We start from the raw sequence: 25,692 nt of genomic DNA on the forward strand, positions 1-25,692 counted from the left end.
AAAACATTTCCTATCTCTTTTGAAATTATTAGTCCGTTATTATTTCAGTTTAATTGGCCTACCCTAAGACACGTCGGACACGACTGAGCGACTGAACTGAACTGAACTGAAGACACGTACAGCCCAGGTTTTGGATTTTTGAATGTCCCAAGGCGATTCTAGCCTGAAAAACTCCGAGTGCACAAACAAGAGCATCTTTCCTCAATAACATATGCTCTGCTCACCTGTGTAAGATTCGTGTTCACGCCTAAAGAGTCATTAAAGCCTGGCTTGTAATAAAGAAGCCAGCATTTCAAATACTCAGGGAGACTGAGCGCTCACCTCTGGTGTTTGAGTGATGGATGTTGCATGCTTTGGTCTCATCAGATGACCTGGACATTTGCGGAAAGGCTCCTGTCCTTACTTGCCAGGTGTAATATAGGAGCCTGGCCGAGGACTGCTAAGTCACTTCAGTTCTGTCTGACTCTGTGACCCTATGGACTGTAGCCCGCCAGGCTCCTCTGTCCATGGGCTTCTCTAGGCAAGAACCCTGGAGTGGGTAGCCATTCCCTTCTCCAGGGCATCTTCTTGACTCAGGGACTGAACCCGTGTCTCTCGTATCTCCTGCATTGGCAGGGGAGGTTCGTTACCACTAGTGCCACCTGGGAAGCCTGGCTGACAGGTAAGCTCAAAACCACCTTGATGCTCTTATCTTCTTGACTCCTTCCAATCTTTCCTGGAATAAGATGGGGTGCAATAAAGGTACAGATGCCTGAAAACAGGCAACGAACAGAGATGCATTGCAGTGTCAGGACTACACCTGCTGTAACTTTTCCCTTCCTTTAGCTTTTCCCTCTGAACCATCTGGGTCAAGTAATAAAATGTTATTGGTCGTTTCAAAACCCCTCTGTGTGCACCCAAGACAGGAAGTCGTCATTATCTTGAAATGGATGCTACTCACTTCCTTTTTATTTAAACCCAGCTGCGAGGCATGTGGAATCTTAGTTCCCTGACCAGATAGCAAATCTGTGTCCCCTGCGCCGGAAGTGTGGAGTCTTACTGCTGGACCTCCAGGAAAGTCCCAAGTCCTTATGTCCTTGCATTTGGCTTTTTATACTTCCCTCACATGCTGTGCATCCCAACTCCCAATAATTTAATCTTGTCTCTCTTTTTTCTGCTTTAACTTTTTTATTGGGGTAAAACAAGCATAAGATGAAATTTGCCATGACTGACACGTAGTGCATTCATCTGCTCCGAAACATTTAACCGTGTTGTGCAACCCTCACCGCTCGATTTCCAGAAACTTTCGTCCCAGAAGGAAACCCTGTCATTTAGCTGTCATCCCCCACCCCCACCAACTTCTGGAAACCACCAACCTACTTTCTGTTTCTGTGGATTTACCAACTCTGGGCATTTCATGTAAATGGAATCATACAGCACAGGATCTTTGTGTCTGGCTTCTCAGCAAGGCATTTACAATAAATACTGGAGCTTTATGTCTCTCCTATCTGGCAGGAATGGTAACTTGCCTAATCTGGAAATTTCGGACTTTGCAGGGCTGCTGCTAAGTCACTTCAGTCGTGTCCGACTCTGCGTGACCCCATAGAAGGAAGCCCACCAGGCTCCCCCTTCCCTGGGATTCTCCAGGCAAGAACACTGGAGTGGGTTGCCATTTGGGGGGTAATCTAACAGTGACAAAGCCAGCAGAGAGGTGACACTTTTCAAATGTGGCTGATGGACGTCCCTGGTGGGAAGACATTTGGTGCAATGTCTGATTTAGAGCCCAGGATCCATAAAGAAGAGACTCATTTGACTGTTTGCAGGGAAGCTTCCAGTAACTCACTCTAGATGAATGTCTGATCATTAACAAGATTAATTGTGAACAAAATATGGTCTATTAAAAAAGAAAGAGCTAACCCTTGGCCTTTCTTGTACTGTTTTCACCTAAGAATCTTTTAAATATAATCTTTTTTCATGTTAAAAATGCACAGTATACTGTAATAAAGCATTTCTAAGTACAGGTAAGGGTCGTGTGGTTCTTCTGAGAGACTTGAGCAGAGAGACTTGTGGTGTGAAGGAGTGGAACCACACCTGAGCATGCTCTACTGTGAGTTTTTGTACTTACGTACAAATCGACGGCTCTAGGCCCAGGGAAGCAACTGAGGTGGGGACAGAACCACTTGCCTTCCCCAGCAGAGGAATTCCTGGTTTTCAAGAAGTCATGTTATTTTATTTTTATTTTCTGCCACTTGAGAACATTGCTTATGCGTTAGTTTCTGGAGCTCTTGAATTATCCTCCTGACATTGAGTCCATTCCTAGATGCTCCAAAAGTAGCTTCGTTGAAAGGAAAAATCAGAACAAAGTTGCCTGCCTGGGGCCCAGGCACCCAGCTGCTGTCCGGCTGGACGTGCAGGGAGAGGCCCTTCTCCCGGCCACAGGACTGGATGAGCGACATGCGGGGGATGAGCGTCTTGAGGACCGGGTGCCTGGCCCTGGCCTTCGGCGTGGCTTTGGGAGGCTCCCTCGTCGACGGGTGTACCTCCCTCTGCCTGCTCAGCGCTTCTCGGGGCTGGCAGGTGTGCCAGTTTTCAGGGCACGTTGTGACCGCTTTCTTCGCAGGAGTTCCATCCTGACTGAACGCTCTTCTGCTCCCGAGTTGTGAGAAGGACTCGTAAGGAAGGTTGCTGCCCCAACCTCTGTCTTTCCAAGCAAGGGAGACGCTGGGACTTCCATTTGCAGCCCTGCAGCCCTCCTTCGTCTCGTTTCTGAGACCGTGTAAGTGAAGCAACTCGATGGTGTCGTGAATGAGCCTCCTCTTCACAGACACGTCTGCCGAACAGTCGAGGGACAGGCCCGGGCTGTAGTTGACCTCCAACAGCCACGGCTTCAAGTTGTCATCGATGAGGACGTCGAATCCGAAGAGCTCAAAGCAGTTGGCCGCAAAGGGGACAGAGGGCGCGATGGCCAGCACAGTGAGGATCACCACGCGGTTGATTTTCTGCCAGAGGAGCAGGTCGTCCACGTCCCAGCTCCTCAGGTACGAGAAGAAGCGGCTGAGGGTCCACTTGCAGCCGCTGCCCACTACCTCTTTGATCTTCTCATATGAGGCCCCGGACCTGTTGATGCTGCTGTTGGTCAGGTGGGCGTAGCTGTTCTGCAGATTGCCGAGGTCAAACTTTTCTGTGGCAAAGCGCACCAGCCCTTCCTGATAAATGTAGATGGTTAAAGGCTTGAAGCCGGTGACACACACGTAGACGCGGAGGTCACATTTGTATCTCCCAACAAGCAGAGGGTTGCAGATGTATTTCTGTATGATGCATGTGTCGGCAATGATCAGGTTTTTAATGTCACTGAAAATGATGATTCCTCGTCCTCGAGAGAGCTCTGCAGGCTTGCAAATCCAGTAGCTGAGCTTGGTGTCCAGTGCCTGCTTCTCCTTGAAGTACTCGGCCACAAACTTGCTGTAGTCGCTGGGCATGACGAATGTGGCGGGGAGGAACTCATACAGTGGGGTGCCGTACAGCCGCTCCATGTGCCTCAGGTGTTTGGCCAGGAGGTCCTTCCTGGTGAGCCTGGTGGTGCCCGGGTGGTGGTTCAGGCACTGCCAGGGCTTGACGTTGATGTGCTCGGCCATCCGGAAGGAGGAGGTCCTCCAGTAGAGGTTCCAGTCCTCCATGTTCTGCTCTTGCTGGTCAAACTTGCTCCAGCCGCGCTCCAGGAGGACACTCTGCACCACGTCAGGGGTGGTCTCATCCACCCGGAACACCAGGGGCTTCAGACTGGCCCCTGGAGGCTCATCTTCAGCCATCAGATAAGGTTTTCTTTTCTAGAAATGGATGATCAGGAAAGTGTTAGAGGAAGGGAACAATGGAAGGGATGGAGAGGGAGTCTGGGATTAACAAACATGCATAAATGGCAGCCCACTCCAGTACTCTTGCCTGGAGAATCCCATGGACAGAGGAGCCTGGCGGGCTATAGTCCATGGACTTGCAAAGAGCTGGACGTGACTGAACTGACTCGCATACACACACATATAACTGAGTCACTTTGCTGTGCAGCAGAAACTAACTCAACATTGTAAAGCAATTATGAAGTGAAGTGAAAGTCACTCAGTCGTGTCCGACTCTTTGTGACCCCTTGGACTATACCGTTCATGGAATTTTCCAGGCCAGAATACTGGAGTGGGTATAGCCTTTCCCTTCTCCAGGGGATCTTCCCAACCCAGGGATCAAACCCAGGTCTCCCACATTGCAGGCGGATTCTTTACCAGCTGAGCCACCAGGGAAGCCCAAGAATCCTGGAGTGGGTAGCCTATCCCTTCTCCAATGGATCTTCCCAACCCAGAAATTGAACTGGGGTCTCCTGCATGGCAGGTGGGTTCTTTACCAACTGAGCTACGAGGGAAGCCCCAAATTCAGGGAAGGAAGTAAAGCAACTATACAATAAAAAAATATTAAAAATATTGTTAGAAAAGAGGTAGGGCGGACTGATGGCAACCTGGTGGAGATTCTACCTAGGAGTCCAGGTCCTGAGGTCACCTGTAGTCTGCACCCTCCCAGACGTTATCCCGTCTTGCTGATGCTCACCTCTGCACAAACAGGTCCATCTCTGCTGCCTACAGACCCAGCCCCACCTATCCCCGTGCTCTTCTCCTCAGAGCTCACCGGCACACCTCCTCCTGTGAGAATGAGTTAAATGTGCTTTCAGGGACACTGCCACACTTCCACAGCCACAGTGGACCCTGCTGGTTACAAAGTGAGCACTCTTCAGAGCAAAAACGGCCAAGTTTCTACAGCTAAAAGAATCCGAGCATGTGTAAAAAGCTGGGAACAGTGGTGTTACGAGATTAGCCAGGGTCTTGTTGGCCTGAGAAATTTCAGGAACTCGGGCCAGGCCCCTGTGGCTGTCCCCTAGGGCCCACCTCATAGTCCCAGGGCCTGGCAGTGTTTCAGAGGCCCCCAGTTTGTTCAAATATCAACTCATTTGCAAGAAAGAGTTGAGAAAGAAAATTGGAGTTTTTAAAAACTCATTCTGTGATAGCAATGATTGTCTGAGGATTGCACCTCACATTTCACAAGAGAGACAGAAAGTGCAGATTCAACATTTTTCTAAACTTTCAAAGAAAGAAAACAGGATCATTTGTGAGAACACCAAAAGTGACAATGCAGCGTGAGGCTCTGGTGTGGCCTAGAAAGAAGGTGAAATCGTCACAGCCTCTGGGGGAAAGCGTCAGCGTTCCGAAGTCCTATGTACTCGTCAAAAATCTCAGGTTCAGGCCACTGTGGCTGCTTCTTTGACCCCTTGTGTCACTCATGCACAACTGACTGTGTAAAGAGACATAAATAGTTTATTTGCCGGAAATTCTGTGGTGTTTGGGAGATTCCAATTGATGGAGCAGGAGTACGTGTGACATGCACTGTATTTTCAGGGCAGCCAGTCTGGACAAGAAAGGGAGGAAGGGAAGAAGGGAAGAAGAAAGGAAGTGATAAGGTAAGATTTATTATTTTAAGGCAGGACAAGAAAAAAATTAAACATAAAATTCCGTGTGTGTGTGTGTTTGGGCCATGTACTACTCATTACATGTTAACCAGAGCTCCTCAAAGACGGGAGGGCCTGGGCAACCATAAAGGTCGTTTCTTCTTTCTTCTGACATTAGCAATGAAACTTCATAAAAGCAGAGTGCTTTTTCCCAGCTCTGGCGAGGGTCATGGAGACTCGCTGTTTGCTCTGTATGTGTTTACTTGGACATGGATCCTTGGTGAACTTCATGTAAAGTAGCAGTGTGTTATCTTGATGCACATTTCTTGTCTCAAATATGCATGAATGTGCCTTTGATTCTAACAGATGGGACGGTTCTCCGAGCTTTCTCAGCCTCTACTTCCTGGGTTATAATCCTCAGTTTGGCTCCAATAAGATTCCCTTTTGTCTTCTTCCTAAGTTGATGGTTAATTGAATTTTCATCAACAAAAGAAGGAAAAAGAGAAGGATGGGAGAAAGGGAGAGAGGGAAGGAAGGAAGGATGAAGGGGAGGGGCGGGGAGACTCGACGTGCTCACCCACCTTCTCCTCTGCATTTGAAGCTGCGAGAAGCTGTCGAGGAGGAAACGAGATACTTATTGCCAAGTGACCTTGTTTCTGAACTGAAGCCACCACAGGCTAGGAAGGGGCTTCCAAACGAGGGCCCACAAGAGTTGTGAACAGAGCAGAATCAGTAAAACGAGTGTTCATGCCTTTAGCATCGTTGCTGCTTTGACCTGGAACGTGTAGAATTTATAGATCTGTGGTGGCTGGTACAGAATTCAGTCTTTGCAACTGATTGTGATGTTCTCAAACTGTGTTCAATGGTATTAATATGTATTTCAAGCTGTGTGTGTGTGAGTGTGTGTACATTTGTCAGTGTGTATGTTTGTGTGTGCAGGGCAGGGGTGTGGGTGGGGATAGAGGTGGGGGAGGCTGGCTCAAATAAAGATGGAAGCTGGACTAAGCAAAGTTAAAAATGCTTCTTTTCTATCTCCAAGAAAGTTGCCATGATTGAACGGGATACCCTCCTCAGCTGTGTGTGACATACTAATGGTAGCATTTCACAAAAGCGGGGTAAGAAATGCCGAGTCAGACAAACCAGCTGGTCTGCCTCCTCCCACCTTCGGAGTAAACCTCTCAGAGGCTCGAGAGAAGAAGGTATGTTCTGACCAGAGCCCGTTTCATCTGGAATCAGGGCTCAGAGGCTGGAGCCGGCCTTCCCCAGACTGTGCAGGGGGTGGTCAGAGAAGCCGGAGGAGAACAGAAATGGGAAACGCTTCTCCCAGCTCTGCCGGCCTGGGTCTGCTCCCACCGCGGAGCCCAGGAGGCCATGGCTCATTATGGGGTGGGGTGGTTGAGGGAACATCGTCTAAGGAGGCCGAGTCCTGGCAGGCTGACCGGGGGTGCACACGCTGTCCTCGGGCCCCATTTCAATTAACCATCCACTTTCCTATTAAAATTTCACTGAGAAACCAAATGCATTATTTGAACTTTTTCTCCTGAAAAGTCCTTCTGGAGCTACTTGAAATGTGTTTATCCTGCCTTGTTCTGACTCACAGGTGCTGACAGCAGCAAATAGTTCAATAAAAAAAAAAATATGTGTAGGGTATATGCGTAGGGATTAAAAATAGGTTGGACCATCATCAAAGAATCTACAAACAATAAATGCCGGAGAGAGTGTGTTTGGAGAAAAGGACACTGTTGGTGGGAATGCAAATTGGTATAAGCATTGTGGAGAACAGTATCGAGGTTCCTTAAAAACTAAATACAGAGTGACCATATGATCTCGCAATCCCACTCGGGCAGAGTTCCAGAGAAAACCTTAACTTGAAAAGGTACATGCACCCCCAGTGTTCATCGCAGCACTGTTGATAATAGCCAAGACATGGAAGCAACCTAGATGCCCGTCAAAAGACAAAGGTGTGACACATACGTACACTGGAGCATTAATCATCTGCGCAAAGGAACCGAACAATGCTGTTTTCAGTAACACAGGTAGACCTAGAGGCTGTCACACCCAGGAAATATGCCAGAAAAAGAAGACAAATACCATACAGTGTCATTTATATGTGGACTCTAAAGAAGACAGTGCAAAGGAACTTATTTACAAAACAGAAGTTGTCACAGATGGAGTCAGACTCACGGTCACAGCGGGCGGTAAACTGGAGGCCGAGACTGACACACACGCTGCTACACATAAAACAGGCAACTGATAAGAACAGACTGTTCAGCTCAGGGAACTCTACTCAATATTCTGCAATGACCTATATGGGAAGAGAATCTGAAAATGAACGGATATATATGTGTGTGTATATAACTGAATCACTTCGCTCTTCACCTGAAACTAACACAGCACTGTAAATCAACTAGACTCAATTTACAAAAGAAAAACAGGTTGGAGACAAACGCTGAAGCCCTTCCGTGGGAGGAGGGACATGGGTCATAGAGAGTCCCTTGGAAACTAGTACATCCTGGAAAGCTCCCAAGCCAGCAACCCCAAGGAGAGGGGTCCCAGCCCCAAGGATGGAAGCCAGGGACAGGTCTCTGTCCCTGGAGGAGGAGGCAGGCAGGAGCCCCCTCAGCTCTGGGGAGCTGTGAGCTCTGCAGACCCTGAAGCAGCCAAGGCCAGCGTCCTCTCTGTGTCTGCCCCACGTCACTGCCATGAACGAACCCAGAGCCCAGTTCCTGAGATGAAAGCCGTCATCGGGATGGATGATCCAGCACCCAGGGCCAGAACCAGCCGTGAACTCAGCTGTGTAAACTAGAGTGGGTCAAAGCCTAGGGAACCTCGGAATGGGCTACCCGAGACTGACGTTCCAGACACGCCGAGTCCCGTGTCTTCCACGGGAGGTAACACGCTGTCTTCGTCAGAGCATGAGCTGGTCCAGAAGCAAGACAATTCCAGACACAGAGGCGGTCGTGAGCATAATTACAGTCTCATGATGTCACAGCTCAGCTGATAAAGAGTCTGCCTGCAATGCAGGAGACCCTGGTCTGACTCCTGGGTCGGGGAGATCTGCTGGAGAAGCAATAGGCTTCCCACTCCAGTATTCTTGGGCTTCCTTTGTGGCTCAGCTGGTAAAGAATCTGCCTGCAATGTGGGAGATCTGGGTTCAGTCCCTGGGTTGGGAAGATCCCCTGGAGAAGGGAAAGGCTGCCCACTCCAGTACTGTGGCCTGGAGAATTCCATGGACTGTATAGTCCATGCGGTCGCAAAGAGTCTGACACGACTGAGCAACTTTCACTTTCAGCCCTGGTCACACACAGTCCTGGCCATAAAGGAAGCTTCTCTTTCCCAGACCTTGATGATACACCAGAGCACACGGGTTCTGGGGATGGGAATCAGCCAGACAGCACTTCTGTCATCACGGGGATCACGGCTCCTGGGATGCCCCTGTGGGCCCACTGCTTGGAGGGGCTGGCCCCCAGGGCCCGTCAGACTGCCAGTTCTCATGCTTCCTTATTCCCAAAGCAGACCCTCAGAGAAGAACTGGGAGTTAGTTTTGTTCCCCCCCTCCACACACAGTTTTTTAGCACTTTCACTGCTTAAAGGACAAACTGCCCTGGGGCAGCTTCCATGGGAATAGTATCCCACTAAAGTGTTAAACCATCTAATTAACACCATGCTCTTCATTCACCAATGAACTGAGGGGGAAGGTGTGGGGGCAGGGAGAGGGACCTTCTTGGTGACCCTGATTCGGACACAGCACACAGATTCCACCCAAGTGGAGAGTCCGGTTCCATCAGAAGCATCGGTCAGGGGATGTGACCAACAAGCCTGTTTACAGCGTGTCTGTGCACAAGATTCAAGCCTTAAGACTGCGTATTTCCACAGAAAGGCCTTGATATTTCCATTCGAAAGTTAAATCCAAAAGTATTTTCCCCGCCTTTTTTGGGAATCACTGGAGATTTCCTTTACAAAGCCTTTATTTTCATTTGTCCCTTATGAGAATGTGATTCCTTTTCTTTCTTATTATTAATAGCACTGCCTTCAGTCACACTGTGTGTATTTAAAATGCCATCTTGGTGTGAATGTCGAATTTATACCCACAGATGATATTCCACATGGCTAGCACAGCAATTTTCAAATTGAGAAGTTAGTTGTTTAAACTTTAAAAAAATATTTCCATTTTTAAGTAGCTGGAGGTTCCAGCATAATCTTTCTAGATGGTGAAGCCCGTTTATGGGGACAAATCAACCTCAACCGTTTGTCTTAGAGATGTCACCATCCTGATGCTCGGTCTATAGATTTCAGTCATGGTTTATAGTTATAGAAACACAGAGTGCCTCTCACATTAAAAAATTTACCTATATGTTACTTGCCCTGCTTTTTTAAGTCTATTGAATTTGTTACAATATCGCTTCTCTTTCATGTTTTGGTTTTCTGGCCATGAGGCATGCAGGATTTTAACTCCCCAACCAGGGATTGAACCCCAACCTCTGTGTTGGAAGGTGAAGGCTTAACCATTGCACCACCAGGAAAGTCCCTGATTTGTCCTAATTTTTAAGTCAGCCAACTTAAGAGTTCCTTGTTACACTTGAAACTGATATTGTAAATCAACTACACCTCAATAATAACTTTTTAAAGAGTTCCTATGTACTACATTGGAGAAGGAAATGGCAACCCACTCCAGTGTTCTTGCCTGGAGAATCCCAGGGACAGCGGAGCCTGGTGGACTGCCGTCTATGGGGTCGCACAGAGTCGGACGACTGAAGCGACTCAGCAGCAGCATGTACTACATACACACATGTTCTTTTCAGGAAAAGCTGGCATTGTTTAAACCCAGAATAATTTTTCATTATTCTCAACAGAACCCAGGTGCCATTTTTGGTGTTAATTGTAAGGAAGTCTATTTTATCATTAAATCCTTCAGTTTCCTGAAGGCCAGTTCTAAACACCTCTTGGACCCAGCCTCCCTAGAACGTGTTCATGGTTCATAAACACCAGTGGAAGGGGACAGACTGGAAATGAAAATTCTATCATGTCCCAGGCTTCCCTGGTGGCTCAGACAGTAAAGAATCCTCCTTCTATGCCAATAGGACAGGACGTCTGCTCACCGATCCTAGTGGCCCTGGACCCAGCGCCTGGTGGAGAATGGGTGCTGGGTGCCGGCGCGCTCAGGGGCCACCCTCCAGGCGTGGCTTCGATGTCTAGGTGTGGGTGTAATGTCCTCCAGGCGTGGCTGTGATGTCCTCTAGGTGTGGCTGCAATTTCCTCCAGGCGTGGCTGCGATGGTCCCTGAGCCAGCTGGGTGTAAACCCAGGGCTCCAAGTGGGAATGGAACGCTGTGTCGTTAGGCCCTGATCCAGGGGTGGGCTTGGGGGTCTTCCCTTGGCAGCTGCAGAGCCCAGCTGAGAGGGGCAGGACCAGACGCTGGTGTGTGGGTCAGCCGGTGATGCGGCCTGCTCTCCTCACAAACCCTGGGGGCCTGGTCAGGGTGTGGGCCCCAGGCTTCTCTCCCCCCAGGAGACCACGTAGGCCGAGGGCTCAGCGCCTGGTCAGCATGTGGGCCCCAGGCCTCCTTCACCCGCACTCTGGGGGGCTTCCCTCCCTCTAGGAGACCACGCAGGCGGAGGCTGAGTGGTCCCGTCAATGACACTTCTGAGGACTCGGAGACGAGGGGGTAGGCTCCTCTGGTGGGCCCCTGGGGATCTCCTGGACATTACTCTAGTGGGACCACAACAAATATTATTTCTACATAAAACATCTGCATTTCTGAAGGGAACCTTTTTTATCCACTGAAGCCGCAGCAGACGCCGGGTGGACGCACCCTCCAGGAAGACTGAAGGCTGCCTCAGAGTCTCACCCCATCTTCTGGGGCCTGTGCGCCAGGCCTGTGGACTCTAGCCCTCAACCCAAGAGAGCCGCCTTGAAGCCGGGGCCTTGCACAGAAACTTTGTTCTCGGCCCCTTCAGGCTCCAGCCTGTCATCACCTCGCTGATTAAAGTGTAATGTTTCCCCACCACCTGCTGCAACACATGCCCGGCTATAACCACTCGGGACCAGTAAGCTGCTTCGCACACCTGTATAAAAGCTGCACAGCCCAGCAGCTGAAGATATCGGCTGAGTGGTGTCAAGCAAAAGGGAATCTCTGCAGATTTTCTGGTTAGCAAATCAAGAATAAAATCATCATCATATGGAGCCTAGACGGCATCTTTGTTTTTCGGTTTGTCCTCCTCACTTGTTAATTATGCGTTGCTATCCTCCAGCCACCCACCTGGTAGACTTTCTAAAAACCAAGAGTAATTAAGTCCTTCGCTGACTGTCTTGAGGCACGGCAGACGGAGGGCAGGTCTGGGAGGATGTCAGGGGCTGCACGCCGGGGGAGGCCTCCAGGCCGCCGGGGAGGCCCCTGGACCCGAACTGTCTGAGTTGGATCAGCAGTTGTAGATGTTCCGTTCAGTTTGAGATGGTCGCTTGAGCTTCCAGAGTTCCAGGCTCGGTGCCCCGCTGAGTGTCAGGGCTGGGAAAGGAGGTGACGGTTCAGATGAGAGGTGGTTGCTAAGGGCCCGTGAACAGCAAGGAAAATTCAGGGGGCACTTATCTGATGACAGTGATTGGCCTTTTCCAAGTGAGAAAACACGTTTCTCCAAACTCTTTTCCATGTTCAGCCTCCTTTCGAACATTTCTCACTGGGCTCAGTTTTCTCCGTGGCTTGAATTCTCCAGGGGACCCTGGGCCTCCTCAGACTTGGGAAGGTGTCAGGGTGCTCAGTGAGTGCCTCCTGGTCACTGCCCACATGCAAAACCGACTCAAAGGGGCGTCCATGCTCCAGGGCTGGGCCGATCCAGGACTGCCTTCTGCCCAGCTCCATCTCTTATCAGTTATGTGGACCTCACCAGCGTCCACCATTTACAGCATCTGCTAACCTCACCCTCAAGCTCGCAAGTCTGTTCTCTGCGACTGGACAGTCTTATTGTACATATTCCCCTCTGAGAGGATCAGGAGGAAGCTGAATGCATTATGATGTTTAAAATCTAGAATTTTCACGGAGTCCAGGGAAACTCTCAATCCGTAATAGAATTGTCACTATTTTGTTGCCCCCCAGTTCCACCCCCAGGACCCTTGCCCCAGGTGGTCGATAGAAACGCCACCCTGTCTACCAAGCCTGAGGGAGGCAGGCAGGGGAGCACCATGATCATGGGAATGTGGAGGTCTTTCCTGGACCCCAGAGAACACCCCAACTAGTAACCACGCCACTGGCCCCTTGCCAGTTAAAATGCATGGAAAATCGAAGCTTGCATACTGCCTGGTTCTTTGGAAGGATGGTAAGCTTTTATTGAGAATGCACTGTTATTAATTACCACCATCACTTAAGTACTGTTGAAGAACTTACATGAACAAGATACTTTTGCAAGAAGAACTTCAGAGAATCACCTGTAAGTAGGCACATACACTCAACCTATGGGTTTGGGAGCTGCCGCCCTAGGAGGAAGTGACTGCAGTGGCAGCCATGTGTTCCCTGGGGGTCCTGGTGGTCTGTTTCTTGGCCTGGGTATTGTGAAAATTCACCAAACTGTACACATATAATTGTACCTTTTCTGTCTTTACGTTGCAGTTCAATAAAAAGTTCTAAAAACTTAGCATCTATCTCAGTTGAAGAGCATTGGGAATTATTTATCACTCTCTTTCCTTTTAGTAGAAAAATATCCTCAACCATAAGTTATGAAACCAGGTTCTAGTACCATTTCTTCAATTAACCAGCTGTGTGATCCAGGACTAATCACTAACCTTGATGTCTAGTCTTGCTTTTCTCATCAATTTCACAGGAGGAATTTGATCTAGAATCATCTAAAGTCCTGTCCTTCCCAACCCCCAAATATTTCAACCTTACGGTCCTCCCCACCCCCAAGCCCTCCACTGCCTTTTGTCAGTGGAAAAACTTTAGCCAAGAATAAGATTAATCAGAGAAGTGAGAAAATGCAGAAACAAAGAAAAGCAGTCTAACGAGACTAAATTGTAGTAGTTTAATCATTGTTGTTTAGTCAATAACTTGTGTCTAACTCTGTCTGCCAGGCTCCTCTGTCCATGGAATTCCCCAGGCAAGAATACTGGAGTAGGCTGTTATTTCCTTCTCCAGGGGATCTTCCCAACCCAGGGATTGAATCCACGTCTTATGCTTGGCAGGGAGATTCTTTACCACTGAGCAGTTAGGGAAGCCCTGAACTGAAGATTAATTGTTCTTAAAAGAGTCAAGATGCTGCTGCTCAGGCCAACAGCGACTGCCAGAGCCGACTGTGCTGCTCTGCATGTAGCCCCATCCTTCCATCTAGACACCCCTGAAACTCCGCCTTAGACGCTCTTGCCCACTGATCGTCAGTGGCAAGACGGTCGGGGGTAGGGGGGGTTAGGGGTGGGAGCTGGCCTTTGGTCGGGAGTCACACTCCCCCCAGGTTTCCAGCATCCAGGATAAAGCAAGCTTTCCTTTTCGCCAACCTTGCCTGTTTTTTGACTTTTGACCTACGAGCAGCTGGACCCCAATTTTGGTGACATAATGGCCCTTGTGCCCAAGGCCATGCTGGAGCCGTGGCCTCTTCTCTGGAGAAAGCTTCTGGGCGAGGCTGGAGACCCCACCATCTACACTTCTTTTTGAGCCACTGGGCTCCCATCTTCATCTCCAAAGGCGCCCCAGTCTCTGCGATCACCGACACCAGCAGCCACATCACCGCCAAGTCAGCGCCCGCCCGCCCTCACCCCACCCCGCCCGGTGTCCATCTGGACCCTGCAGCCCCGCTCGGCTCGGCCAGCCTCCCCGGTCACTCCCCCCGTTCCTCATCCTCACCCTGACGTTTAAACCTTGGAAAATGCCAGTGTCGAGGCCTCAGATCTTTGCTTTCCTCCAGCCGCTCACTCGAGAGCCAGATAGAATCTGGGTCTCCAGCACTGCAGGCAGATTCTTTACTGTCTGAGTCACCGGGGAAGCCTGCCTGCGGCTGTTTTGTTTTATTTTTTGTAAGGAAATGAGGGAGCAGAGGTGAAGGAACGCTGCATGAGAGTTGGACGGATGTTCTGACAGAAATAACAAGTGGATCCTGGAGCCAGAGGGAGGTGCGGGTCACCCGCGGCCTGAGCATCCCTCGGGGAGCTCAGGTGCGGGTCGGCGCCAGCCCCGCCCGCCAGGGGGCGCCGCGCAGCCGCTCGGCCTCCGCGGTCCAGGTGATGCTGGCGCGCTGGTCCCCGGGCCTGGACGGATGGACAGACCGGACAGACAGGCGCCTCCCTCCTCCCCGCCTCCCCGGGCCCCGCGGGGGAGAGGGGAAGAGGCAAACTGCCGACTGCAGCTGCAGACCCAGGCTTCCCCCGCTGTGGAATCTGCCCCTGTCCGCACCGTCCCCGCTGGAGAGGGGACAGACAGACTGGTGTCACCAGAGGCGTGTCAAGTGCCTGTGTGGGAGGAGGCACTGAGCCCTCTGGGGAAGGGTCTCTGCCTGGGGGGAGCAGGGCAGCTTTAAAGCGTGCCCCTGAGAAAAGGCATCTGAGATGAATTTTGATAAAGCCAGCAATCACCCCTGAGACGAGGACATTATGACACTTATATGCAGTATGTTTATAAATTTCGGTTGCACTGGGGGAACTTTATATGGTATTTTGGGGAGAGGAGTGAGGGCAAGGATGAGTCTGCACTGACTCACCGAGGGTCCAGCGTGCCCGGCTAAGCTGTTGAAAAAAAAAGGCCAGTGCTGGCTGGTGGCGAGCAGAGTCAAGCAGCATGGGAGTCTGACTCTTGGAAGGACGGTCGTCAGGTCAGGAGCCACCAGAGGCCACAGAGAGCGCGGGGCTGGAAGACTTCCCAGAAGCGAGGACAACAGGGCCGGTGCCTGGCGGAGGCTGTGGCCGGGTGTGGGTTAGGCCGGGGCAGCCGGCGGGTGTGTGGAGGCAGGGGTTGCTCCCCATGGGAGGTGATGCTGGAGACAGAGGACTCTCCAGGGGCGGGTGAGTGACAGCTGAGAGCTGGGCCCAGAGTCCTGGGCGGCCACAGGCGCTGTCTGCAGGTGTTGGGGGGCAGAAGCCCGCAGGGGTGGCCGGGACCCTGGAGGGGGTGCTGGAGGCTGAGGTGTGGGGGGCGGGTATGGGACAGGGAAAGGGTCAGTGGACCCGCAGAGGGCTTGGCTGAGCCGCCACCAGGAAATGTGAGGACAGTGAAGTCCAAGGCATTTTCCCCTGGGAGCTCTGGGCCGACAGTGGTTGGCCGGCTGTTCGGCTAAGCGTCAGTGGAGCTGCTACTATTTTCATGCTGTTTCATGGCATCCGGGGGGCAGTGGGATTCCATGATGTCCCTTGTCATGAGCTGCAATCACAACAACAATCAGTGATGCTTACTCCCCACAATTCTTTTTAAAAATGTACTTTATATGCTGCTAACCAGCTAAGTCAGCGAGCTGCTGCAAGAGCAGAGACATGACATGACTTTAAAACCAGTGTTCGACTCCCGCCAGCTACTCAAACACTGGGGAGCTTCCCAAAATGCGGGTGCCCAGGCTCCGCTCCAGGCAGAGCCCCTGGGTCAGAGGTCAGGAAAGAAACCCAGTGCCCCCCAGCCATGAAGACGGGATAAGGAAGCCTTGTAACTAGTCATGGACCCAGCGCAGTAGTGGTGATGGCCCTGTGGAGGGCCCACTGTGTCCCCGGGACTAGGGGCTGCCCTGCGGCCCACAAGGCTCTCCCCCAACAGCTGGGTCCCCCCGATGCTTGGCCAGGCGTCTGGAGGTGGTGGATGCAGCACCACCCGAGAACGTGTGCTGCCTGTTCTGTCTGCAAACCTCGCCTCCCTGCAGACGGACGGACGGATGGAGACCTGCCCATGAGCTGAGAGGAAGCCATGGAGACAGACTTTGCAGGCAGATGAATGTGTTGGACTTTTAGTCCTGTATTTGAAAGAGAAAACCTGGAAGCCTGGGCCCCAGGAGCTGGAAGGGAGGCGATTAAAGGAGCAGGGAGATGGGAGATGAACACAGACTATGGGGAGCGGGAGGCCTGGAAAGGGTGGTGCGGCTGGGGATGGGGGTTCCGAGAGCCTGTTTGGAGGAGGCTGAGGGGAGCTCAGAGATGTGCAGAAGCATGCCCTGGGCCTGGAAGGGGGTTCAGGAAGAAGAAATAGTCTCCGTTTCTGATTTGGATGTGAGACTAGAGAAGCCTGCCACACTGCCGCGTGCTTTTTAACCCTTGTGACTTATTTTGTCGCCCTCTCTGATTAGTAAACTAGTTAGCGTGCCCAACTCACTCACTGCATAAACCTGGTTGGAGCCAGGGCGAGGGCGAGGGTCTCCCAAGGCCCAACGCTTCGACTCGAGTAGGAGTTTCCAGGCTCCTGGAGGGTGTGGTGTGACGTGACGGGCCTTTCTCACTGAAGGCCGCCCTCCCGGCTTCCTGGGGCCCCCGGCCCGTCCACCGAACGACCGTCCGGCGGGATCCCTGAGCCATCGCTGTCACCACAACCCGCCCGCAGAGAACACCTGCCGTCTGTCGGGGCAGTGTCTGGGCTTGTCTGTGCGTCTCACCTGTAACCCGGCGGGTGCTCGTTTACATCTCAGGACCTGGAGAGTTATCCTCCTTTAAAGTGCCGGCAAACCCCCTTCTACCAAATAGTGACCGTTAGGCTGTCTGTGTCCTTCTTAGCTGGGCCGCGGTAAACTCAGGGCTTGTTTTACTCAATGACGGTGACTCCTGCAGCCGTGAGCCTGGATGAGTGCCACACACACTTTCTCTTTATTATTACGTGCTTTTAACTTCATTTCTACACTTAACATTTTGTTTTAGATACACATTTAATTCTTAGGAAATGTTTAACAATACATTGTGACAAGCATCATACATTTTATTTTTGGAAATCTTTTCCTAGTGAGTAACTCTGAGCAAGTAGTAAAATTGCGCCTTTGTTCCTGAGCCCAGGGAGGTGGACAGGAGACTTACAATTGTTGGATCCAGTCTAATCAAGGCTCATAATAGCCCTGCTGGGGGTGAGAGGCGGACAAAACCACTGCATCTAACCCTAGTCTGAGGTGTTCCTTCTTATTTCACTGTGTCCAGTACCTTGTGTGTGTGCTCAGGTCACTCAGATTGTGTCCATTCTTTGTGATCCCATGGACTGCAGCCCGCCAGGCTGTCCATGGGACTCTCCAGGCAAGAACACTGGAGTGGGTTACCATTCCCTTCTCTAGGGGATCTTCCTGACCCAGGGACTGAAGCAGTGTCTCCTGCATCTTCTACATTGGCAGGCAGGTTCTTTACCGCTGAGCCACTTGGGAAGTCCGTACAGTGCTTGATAGTGTTTTATAACCCACAGTGTTTTTTAAAAAAAATTCTAAGCATTATATATATAATTTTTTCTTTTTCAGATTCTTTTCCTTATAGGTTATTGTGAAATACTGAGTATATTTCCCTGTGCTATATAAAAGGGCCTTGCTGTTCATCTACTTTATATGTAACCATGTGTATGTGCTGTTCTCAACCTCTTAATTTGTCTCTCCTCTGCTTTTCCCCTTTGAATAATGTCTTGTCTCAATGATTCTTTATGGAGGAGGAACTTTCCCATTTAGCAAATGAAGTACTACGCTCAATATTAAGTCCCTCACTTTCTGCTACAATGCAGCCTTCCCAGAGCAGTACTGACGTGACCCAGGGACTCACCGCTCACCCCCCGCCCCAGCCCGGGGCCCAGGAGGAAGCCAGAGCCCTGATAGTTCTATCCCCGTGCCCCCATCAAGGTGCCCAAGCATACACCCAGGTTAAAGGGCGCTGGCCAAGTTCAGAGGACGAGCAGGAAAGAAAAGGCCTGAGTGCCACGGGCCACCTTCCAGGAGCAGCCAGCTGGCAGGCAGGAGTGTGCTGTCCAGTGGGAGCCTTTGGCAGCCCGTGGCCGCTCTCCAGACGGCTGCCTGGCCCGGGCCCTCATCCCCTGGACCCAAAGCCCTCCTGTTGCCCGAGGGGCTGGGACTCCTGCACATTTCCCATCGAGCAGCAATAGCTGCAAACAGCAAGGAGCTCAGCCTTCTGCCAGAGCCTGTGATGCCTTGGCCTCTGACCCCGGACCTCGCAGAGATGCAGGGCCCTCCTGTGCCTTCTCAGCCTGGAGTCGGGAGAAGGGGCGGCTGTGGGCCTGATGTTCCCGGCCGGGCCCCTCTGCCCACGTTTGTGCGTTTCTGCCAGTCCACTGGGTCTCTGCGGGCAGAGTGTCCCCAGCTCCAGCACCCAAGCTCAGGAGGACCGAGCACTGCCAGCCGCAGTACTGAGCAGGGGGCACACACAAAAACCAGCATTGGGAAGTGCGCATCCCGTGGCAGGAGCACGGCCTGGACAAGCCCAAGGGGTCTGTGTTGAGGGCAGGAGGGTGCTCAAGGTCGAGGAGGCCCGTGAGCAAAGCTCTAGAGGCCACAGTGCCCTTGAGAGGGGCTGGGCGGCCCCCTGGAAGGTGGAAGGCCCGGGGCTGGGCTGCAGGACACACCTCGGAAACTCGGCTTTGGAAGGGTCACAGGGTCTGGCAGACAGGTTGGCTTCAGGGCTGGAGGAGGGCAGGAGGGTGCGCTGCCACAGGACGCGTGGCAAGAAGCCTGGAGAAGAGCAGGGACCGAGGCGGGTAGGAGGAGGCGAGCTGGCTGAACGGAGGAAAGCTGAGACACGGGGAGCCCTGTCCGAGAGGTTCCAGGGTGGGGTGTCTCGGAAAGACAGCTGTGCTCAGAGAAAGGCTGTGCCTGCATGACCAGGCATCAGACGAGGAGGAAGGAGCAGGATGATGGACGTACCTGCCGGGGAGGTGGGCAGAGGGCGGGAGACAGGTGGCCCGCGTCCGGGTTCATGTGTCGTCAGCCCCACGTGTCAAATCCCGCTGGAAGTAACTTGCATCTCGTCGTCAACGGCCTCCAAGAAGCTAACGTGATGGCGTTTGTGTGCGTGATCCAGGTGAGTGGCGTAAAGTATCTGGACCAGAGTCAGGTCCGTAATGTAACTGCATTTATTAAGAAACTCATACCCCACAAGCTGCAAGACCCAGAGAGCCTAGCCTGACTTTGTCCCTCAGTGACTCTGGGAGGCAGCCACTGACTTGCCGGGACGTCAGTTTGCGCATCTGCAAAGTGCTGGCGTTGGGCCGCGTCTTTTCAGCAACTTTCTAGTTCTTAACAACAACCCCCGAAACAAGCCTAGGCTATTGACCCATGACTCTAGGCAAGCCCCCAGTGGCTGGTGGTGCCCTGAGTTCATTTCTTTTGTTTCTGAAACGAACTGACTCCTCCACCTACACTCTGCGTCTCCGCTGATGAAATGGCGGACTGAAGAATCTGACAAAATAGAGAAAACGTCACACAGAAGTGAAGCCTCACTGAAGTGGCCGTGAAGAACCAACTGTCGGCTCCGAGGCGTCCTCGGGTAGCGCTCCCCTGCTCCGGGTCCGCTCTCGGCCACCCACCGCGGGGCTCGTCGCGTCACAGTTTTGTCTGTGTCACCCCCTCCTCGGCGGGTTTTGTCTGCTCTGTGGCCAGCGGCCCGTCCGCCCTCCTGGACTCCATGCACTCAACGGCCCCGTAGGCGGCCATGGCGGCACTCAGGACGCCCAGTAGGACGTACAGCTTGACGCGGACGCACAGGACCGTGCTGTACCCGAAGGCGATGACGAAGCCCAGGGCCTCCCAGAGGCGGTAGTTGGCGAAGGCGGCCTCCTTGTTCTTCTCAAACAGAACCCCGAACAGAGCTGCAGGGAGAGGCAGAAACGCGGCTGTGAGACAGCAGACAGCCCTCCTGTTCCTGCAGAAAACGCTGCCGCTTCCCTGAGGCCCAGGTAACCGCCCCAGGACCTTCCTGTCTGGAATCAGAAGGGTTTCATGCAGTGGATGATAACCAGCCTGGTGAGCAGGCCTCTCGCAGCGAAGCGCCATCGCGTAGACGAGAAGCAGAGCGGATGAGAGTGACCGACCGCCGGAGGGGCCGTGACCCAGCCCCATACCCCGCGGGTCAGGGAAGCAAGGCTGGGAGACGGGACCTGAGTGGATGAGGGCGAGGGGCCCTCTGCAGGGTCCACAGGTGGGCCTGCCGTGTGCCGTCCCCCTGGTCAACGTGACGACAAAGGCCCTGCTCTCTGGGGTCTTCCTCCCCGAAACCATAGCTCCAGCCCAGTTATGAGAAGACATCAGATGAACCTGAATTAAGGGACGGTCTACACAACCCCTGACCAGTATTCTCCAAAAGGGCCATGGTCATCAAAGCAGAGCAGACAGAGGGATTGGCACAGACCAACAAAGCAGACGCGGTGGCTGCATGTAACGTGGCTGTCTGCCTGGGGTCTCGGCACACGCAGAGAAAGGGGACAAAGCTGGAAAAACGGAATAAACTCTGAAGTTCCGTTATTTGCCAATGCTAATTCCTTGATTTTGACAAATGTACCACAGTTTTGTAAGATGTTCGAATTAAGGAAACAGAGTGGACGGGATGTGGGAATTCTGCACTCTATTGGCAACTTTTCCATCAATCTAAGATTGTTATAAAACAAAAAGAAGAAAAGCCTGCTCGCAGTCCGACCTGGCCACAGCCCCAGGTGAAAGTGACCAGATGCGGACTCTGTGCTCAGATGAGGACAAGTCTTGTTTGGTTGGAAACGACAGGATACATGAACCGGGCATGTAAGAGAGGACAGATTCTCTGAATTTATCAGCCTGGAAACAGCCCCTTTGGTGGCTGATGAGGCAAAAGGGTATTTCAAGGCCAGACATTCCAACACATCTCAGATTCAGGCACTGGCGTGCAAGTGTTGCCACGGCAACAGTACCGTCAGGGCGGATAAGCAGAGAGCAGCCAAGATGAATGGCTCCAGAGGCGCCGGAGCCCAGCGGGAACCTGCAGCAGGGGGAGGCAGCATTCTGCCCCAGGAGGGAGGGGCTGGGATGGTCCCGCCCAGGTGTAGCAATCAGCTTTCCCATTGAGAAGTGGTGCCTGCAAAGGAGGGTAACGCTGTACTCAATTCTATTCCGTCTCATTAACTAGGAATGTACGCGACTCACGTCTTTTCTTAACAGAGAGACACGTTCAGGGAGAACAGCATTAGAAATCCAACTTGCTATTGAAACAGCAGAAGTGAGGGGGCTGGTCTTGGTAGGTGGCAAAAGCTACACAAAATGTGCAGTTTTAGAAAACACAGAGACAGTATGGCTGGACCGCACTGCAGGGAGGGGAGCCGCAGGGAGCTCTGTTATTGAAACAGCCTTCCTGGTCAAGGTGGCTGAGAAAGTCACAGATCATAGATGGGAAGAACAGTTTCCCCACAAGAACTGACTTTTACTCAAAAAACTTAATTTGAACAAAAAGACAGAAATAATTCGTTTTAAATTGGTATTCTTATTCAAGAAGAACTTAACCCAAGTCATTCACTGGACTTCGTGTAGCTGCTCAACTTGACAAAGGCTCAGCCTGACGGTCTCTCATGTCCATGGAAAGGAAGGAAGAGTTGGAGCAATTATTCCCGATCTCAGGAAGAGAGAAAAGCCAAACAGGCTTCCTGCAAGCCTTCTGAACACCTGGGAACTGTTGTATGCACATGGCTGTGCATCCCAGGCCCTGACCTGACTTCTAAGTATTCAGTTCAGTCACCCAGTTGTGTCCGACTCTTTGCAACCCCATGAACCGCAGCACGCCAGGCCTCCCTGTCCATCACCAACTCCCGGAGCTCACTCAAACTCATGTCCATCGAGTCGGTGATGCCATCCAATCATCTCATCCTCTGTTGTCCCCTTCTCCTCCCACCCTCAATCTTTGCCAGCATCAGGGTCTTTTCCAATGAGTCAGCTCTTTGCATCAGGTGGCCAAAGTATTGGAGCTTCAGCTTCAACATCAGTCCTTCCAATGAATATTCGGGATTGATTTTCTTTAGGATGGACTGGTTGGATCACCTTGCAGTCCAAGGGACTCTCAAGAGTCTTCTCCAACACCACAGTTCAAAAGCATCAATTCTTCGTGTAAACACTTCAAAAAGTTCAACTGAGCTCAGGGAAGTCAGTTAACTAGAGAGCAAGTCAGCGTCAGCACTGGGGTGTAAACATTGGGGGTCCCTCTCCCCTCCACAGGGACGTGGAGGCACTCTCTCCTGACGATCACTAAGAGTCCTTGGGGGCTGTTGGGACCTCTCATTGGCTTGCAGTCTGGACGGCCAAGAAAAGCGAGCGTCGTTTCTGTTTGTCTCTTCTACCGAGTCAGGCATTTCCTCTGTTGAGCAACAGACCCACCTGCGGCTAATCTGTCACCACTTCCACAAGCTGCCCTTTGTCCAAACACAGCGGTCTGTGGCGCTGAGCCGATCACACCTCTGTCCCCTGGCTCAGAACCCTAGGAGCGCCTCCTGCATCGCGGAGGCGGGAGAAAGGCTGTGAAAGCCAAACCCCCTGATTCCAACGGTGTCAGGTGTGCCCGGGCTATTTCCTCAGCTGTTTCACAGGCTGGCACCAACTCATATGCTAAGGAGGGGCCGTCCTGGAACGCCGAGGCCCCGTGTGTGACGTCCCTGGGTGCAGGGACAGCAGCCAGGCCCCTGTCCCTGGAAACGGCGGCTGCTGGCTTGTTTGTGGCTGCGCCTGACCCAGTTTCCAGTCCCAGGTGCTTCCCTGATGAGGGCTGGACAGTGGGTGGCGTTTCCAAGGGAAGAAGCTCCCTTCTGAGCTGGATCTACTCCTGGGGCCCCGGCTCATCCATCGGCGGCTTGTTGGCTGCAGAGATGGCTCACCTCCTGGGGCCTCAACACCTCCGCCGCCGAGCCAGGGCCATCAATGGGTCCTGGGAGACCCTGCCCTCCCGAGTCCCTCGCTGCTCCAGCCCAGACCTCTGCAGGTGCCACACTTGTGCTGGGTGAGGTGCCACGGGGGTGACGCCACCCGCTGGGCTACACCATGAGCGAATCCTCGCGGGATTTACCGGCCGGCCCACAGTCAATGCCCTCTGTCACGTTAGGGCGTCCTGGCTGTGGCTCCTCCAGGAAGCCAGGACTCTCAGGCCTGAACTCAACGCCTTTCCCCAGAGTGACAGTCTTCATGTCCTTCAGGCCAACTGCCTTCCCACACTTTCCAAAGAAAGGGGACCCCTCCCCTCCCGGCCTAGAGGCCCCTCAGCTCCCCTGTCCCCACACGCCCCCGCTGGCACCCTCCCCGCCTCTCAGCTGTCCTCTGCCCCCCACACCCCTTCTTTCCTCACAGCCCTTCACTCTGCATCGAAAAGTAATAATCAGATTTTCTTTTGCTGCAAAATCTCTGTGAATGGTGACTGTAGCCATGAAATTAGAAGATGCTTGCTTCTTGGGAGAAAAGCTGTGACAAACCCAGACAGCATATTAAAAAGCAGAGACATCACTTTGCCCACAAAGGTCCGTCTAGTCAAGGCTATGGTTTTTCCAGGGGTCATGTATGGATGTGAGAGTTGGACCATAAAGAAAGCTGAGTGCTGAAGAATTGATGCTTTTGAACTGTGGTGTTGGAGAAGACTCCTGAGAGTCCCTTGGACTGCAAGGAGATCCAACCAGTCCATCCTAAAGGAGATCAGTCCTGAATATGCATTGGAAGGACTGATGCTGAAGCTGAAACTCCAATAGTTTGGCCACCTGATGGGAAGAGCTGACTCACTGGAAAAGACCCTGATGCTGGGAAAGATTGAGGGCAGGAGGAGAAGGGGCCGACAGGATGAGATGGTTGGATGGCATCACTGATTCAGTGGACATGAACTTGGGCAAACTTTGGGAGCTGGTGATGGACGGGGAGGCTTGGTGTGCTGTGGTTCACGGTGTCCCAAAGAGTCGAACATTACTGAGCAGCTGAACAGGAACAGCAACAACAACATTACCACTACACTCGCCCAAGACAACCCCTTTCAGGGCTGGGTCCCCCTGATCGGGGCCCTCTGTCCTGTTCAAGCCCAAGCCAAGCCCTTCAGTGGACGCCTCCAACCCTGCCACCTGTGGGCTTGCCGGCCGCCTGCAGCCCGGGAGTCCCGATGTCCAGCCCAGCCTTGGGACCACCAGGTCCTGGTCTGTCCTGGCCTCCTTTCCTCCCTGCATCCAGCAGCTCCACCGCTCAGCCCCTTCTCACCATGTCCGTCTGTGCGGCAAACCCCTGCACATCCCCACGTTACCCCATGTTGCGGCAGCAGCTTCCCAGCTGTAAACCCCTGCTGCTGCTTCCGCGGGTGCTGAGTGAACCCGGCCCCTTCACCAGGCAGGTCGGCCTGGATCAGGCCAGCCCCCACCCTCGCCTTCAGCACTGCAGCCAGCCTGTCCTCACAGTTCCCCCTAAACACAGAGGCTGAAACCCCCAGGGGACGGTGTTGGGAGGTGGTCTCTGGGAGCAATGAGGTGGTGGGGGGAGCCCTCGGGGTTAGAGTGCCCTTGCGAAGGGGACTCCCGATTGCCCCCTCACCCCTGCGTCCACCAAGGACTCAGTGAGGTGTTTATGAGCCAGGAGGCAGGTCCTCCAGGCCCCGAATCTGCGGTGCCTTCATCCTGGACACCCAGCCCCAGGACACTGGGCAGTTCACATCTCCTGTTTACAAGCCCCAGCCCCGTCTGCAGGGTGCTGTTATGGAGACAGCTCCCTTCCGGCCTCCCCCAGGCTCCCTGCTGCCCAGAAGACAATCAGACGGGACACGACTCGGGTGTGACCCCAGGATGAAGATGCAAATGACCCTTCCCACCCCCTAACTCAGTTCTTCCCATCCACCAAAGGACGTTGTCATGGTAACCTGTAAGCTTTAGCTCCTCCCCCTGCCTCCACTGAGAGCAGACAGAAACCCTTCTGCCCAGACACACGGGCAGGACATTGCTCTGCCCAGAGGAGCTCGTCTGGGGGGAGCCACGATGGGACGGACATGTTAGCAAGGACAGCTGCGCCCTCCGTTGCCTTTTCTCCCAGGCATCGTGGATCCAAGCCCACGGGAGGAACTGGGGCCTGCCGTCCGGCCCCTGCTCCTTGACGCGCATCTCCCCGTCTCCCTCGGGGGCCCTGCGCCCTCCGCGGTCGGCCAAGTTAGGGCCCCCTGAGTGGGCTGGCCATGCGCCAGGCACTCACCGTTGTTCTGTGTCTGCCAGACCGCGTCGGCCATGCCCCAGAGGCCAGGGAACACGAAGAACACGGGCAGCTGGCTGGGGTGTGGCTTCCACAGCAGGAGGGCGATGATGCAGGCCAGCTGAGTCACGGCCCCTGGGGGCAGGGGCGGGGGGCTACTCTCAGACCCTC

The 25,692-nt window shown here is 52.9% G+C and overlaps 2 protein-coding genes across 5 annotated transcripts in view; both read right to left on the reverse strand.

Moving 5' to 3' along the window:
- Positions 1–2,198: 2,198 nt before the first annotated feature.
- On the reverse strand, positions 2,199–11,536 carry TTLL2 (tubulin tyrosine ligase like 2). The gene is made up of 3 exons (XM_055433023.2): positions 11,477–11,536; positions 11,396–11,401; positions 2,199–3,806 (listed from the first exon to the last, which is right to left on the reverse strand). The coding sequence occupies exon 3, from the start codon at positions 3,786–3,788 to the stop codon at positions 2,199–2,201; it is 1,590 nt and encodes a 529-aa protein (XP_055288998.2). The 5' UTR covers positions 3,789–3,806; positions 11,396–11,401; positions 11,477–11,536.
- A 5,637-nt stretch (positions 11,537–17,173) lies between these two features.
- Positions 17,174–25,692, reverse strand: part of UNC93A (unc-93 homolog A) — a 37,131-nt gene continuing 28,612 nt past the window's right edge. For all 4 annotated transcript variants that reach the window (XM_055433501.2, XM_088840899.1, XM_088840898.1 and 1 more), the window contains exons 8-9: positions 25,525–25,656; positions 17,174–20,183 (exon numbers count right to left, since the gene is read on the reverse strand). In XM_055433501.2, the coding sequence (XP_055289476.2) occupies positions 19,918–20,183; positions 25,525–25,656 (398 nt within the window). In that variant the 3' untranslated portion in view covers positions 17,174–19,917. The remainder of the gene's footprint in view (positions 20,184–25,524; positions 25,657–25,692) is intronic.

This window comes from Moschus berezovskii, chromosome 10 (assembly GCF_049115385.1).
Source record: "Moschus berezovskii isolate FMDL1 chromosome 10, NW_MosBer_1.0, whole genome shotgun sequence".
Taxonomy (NCBI): Eukaryota; Metazoa; Chordata; class Mammalia; order Artiodactyla; family Moschidae; genus Moschus; species Moschus berezovskii.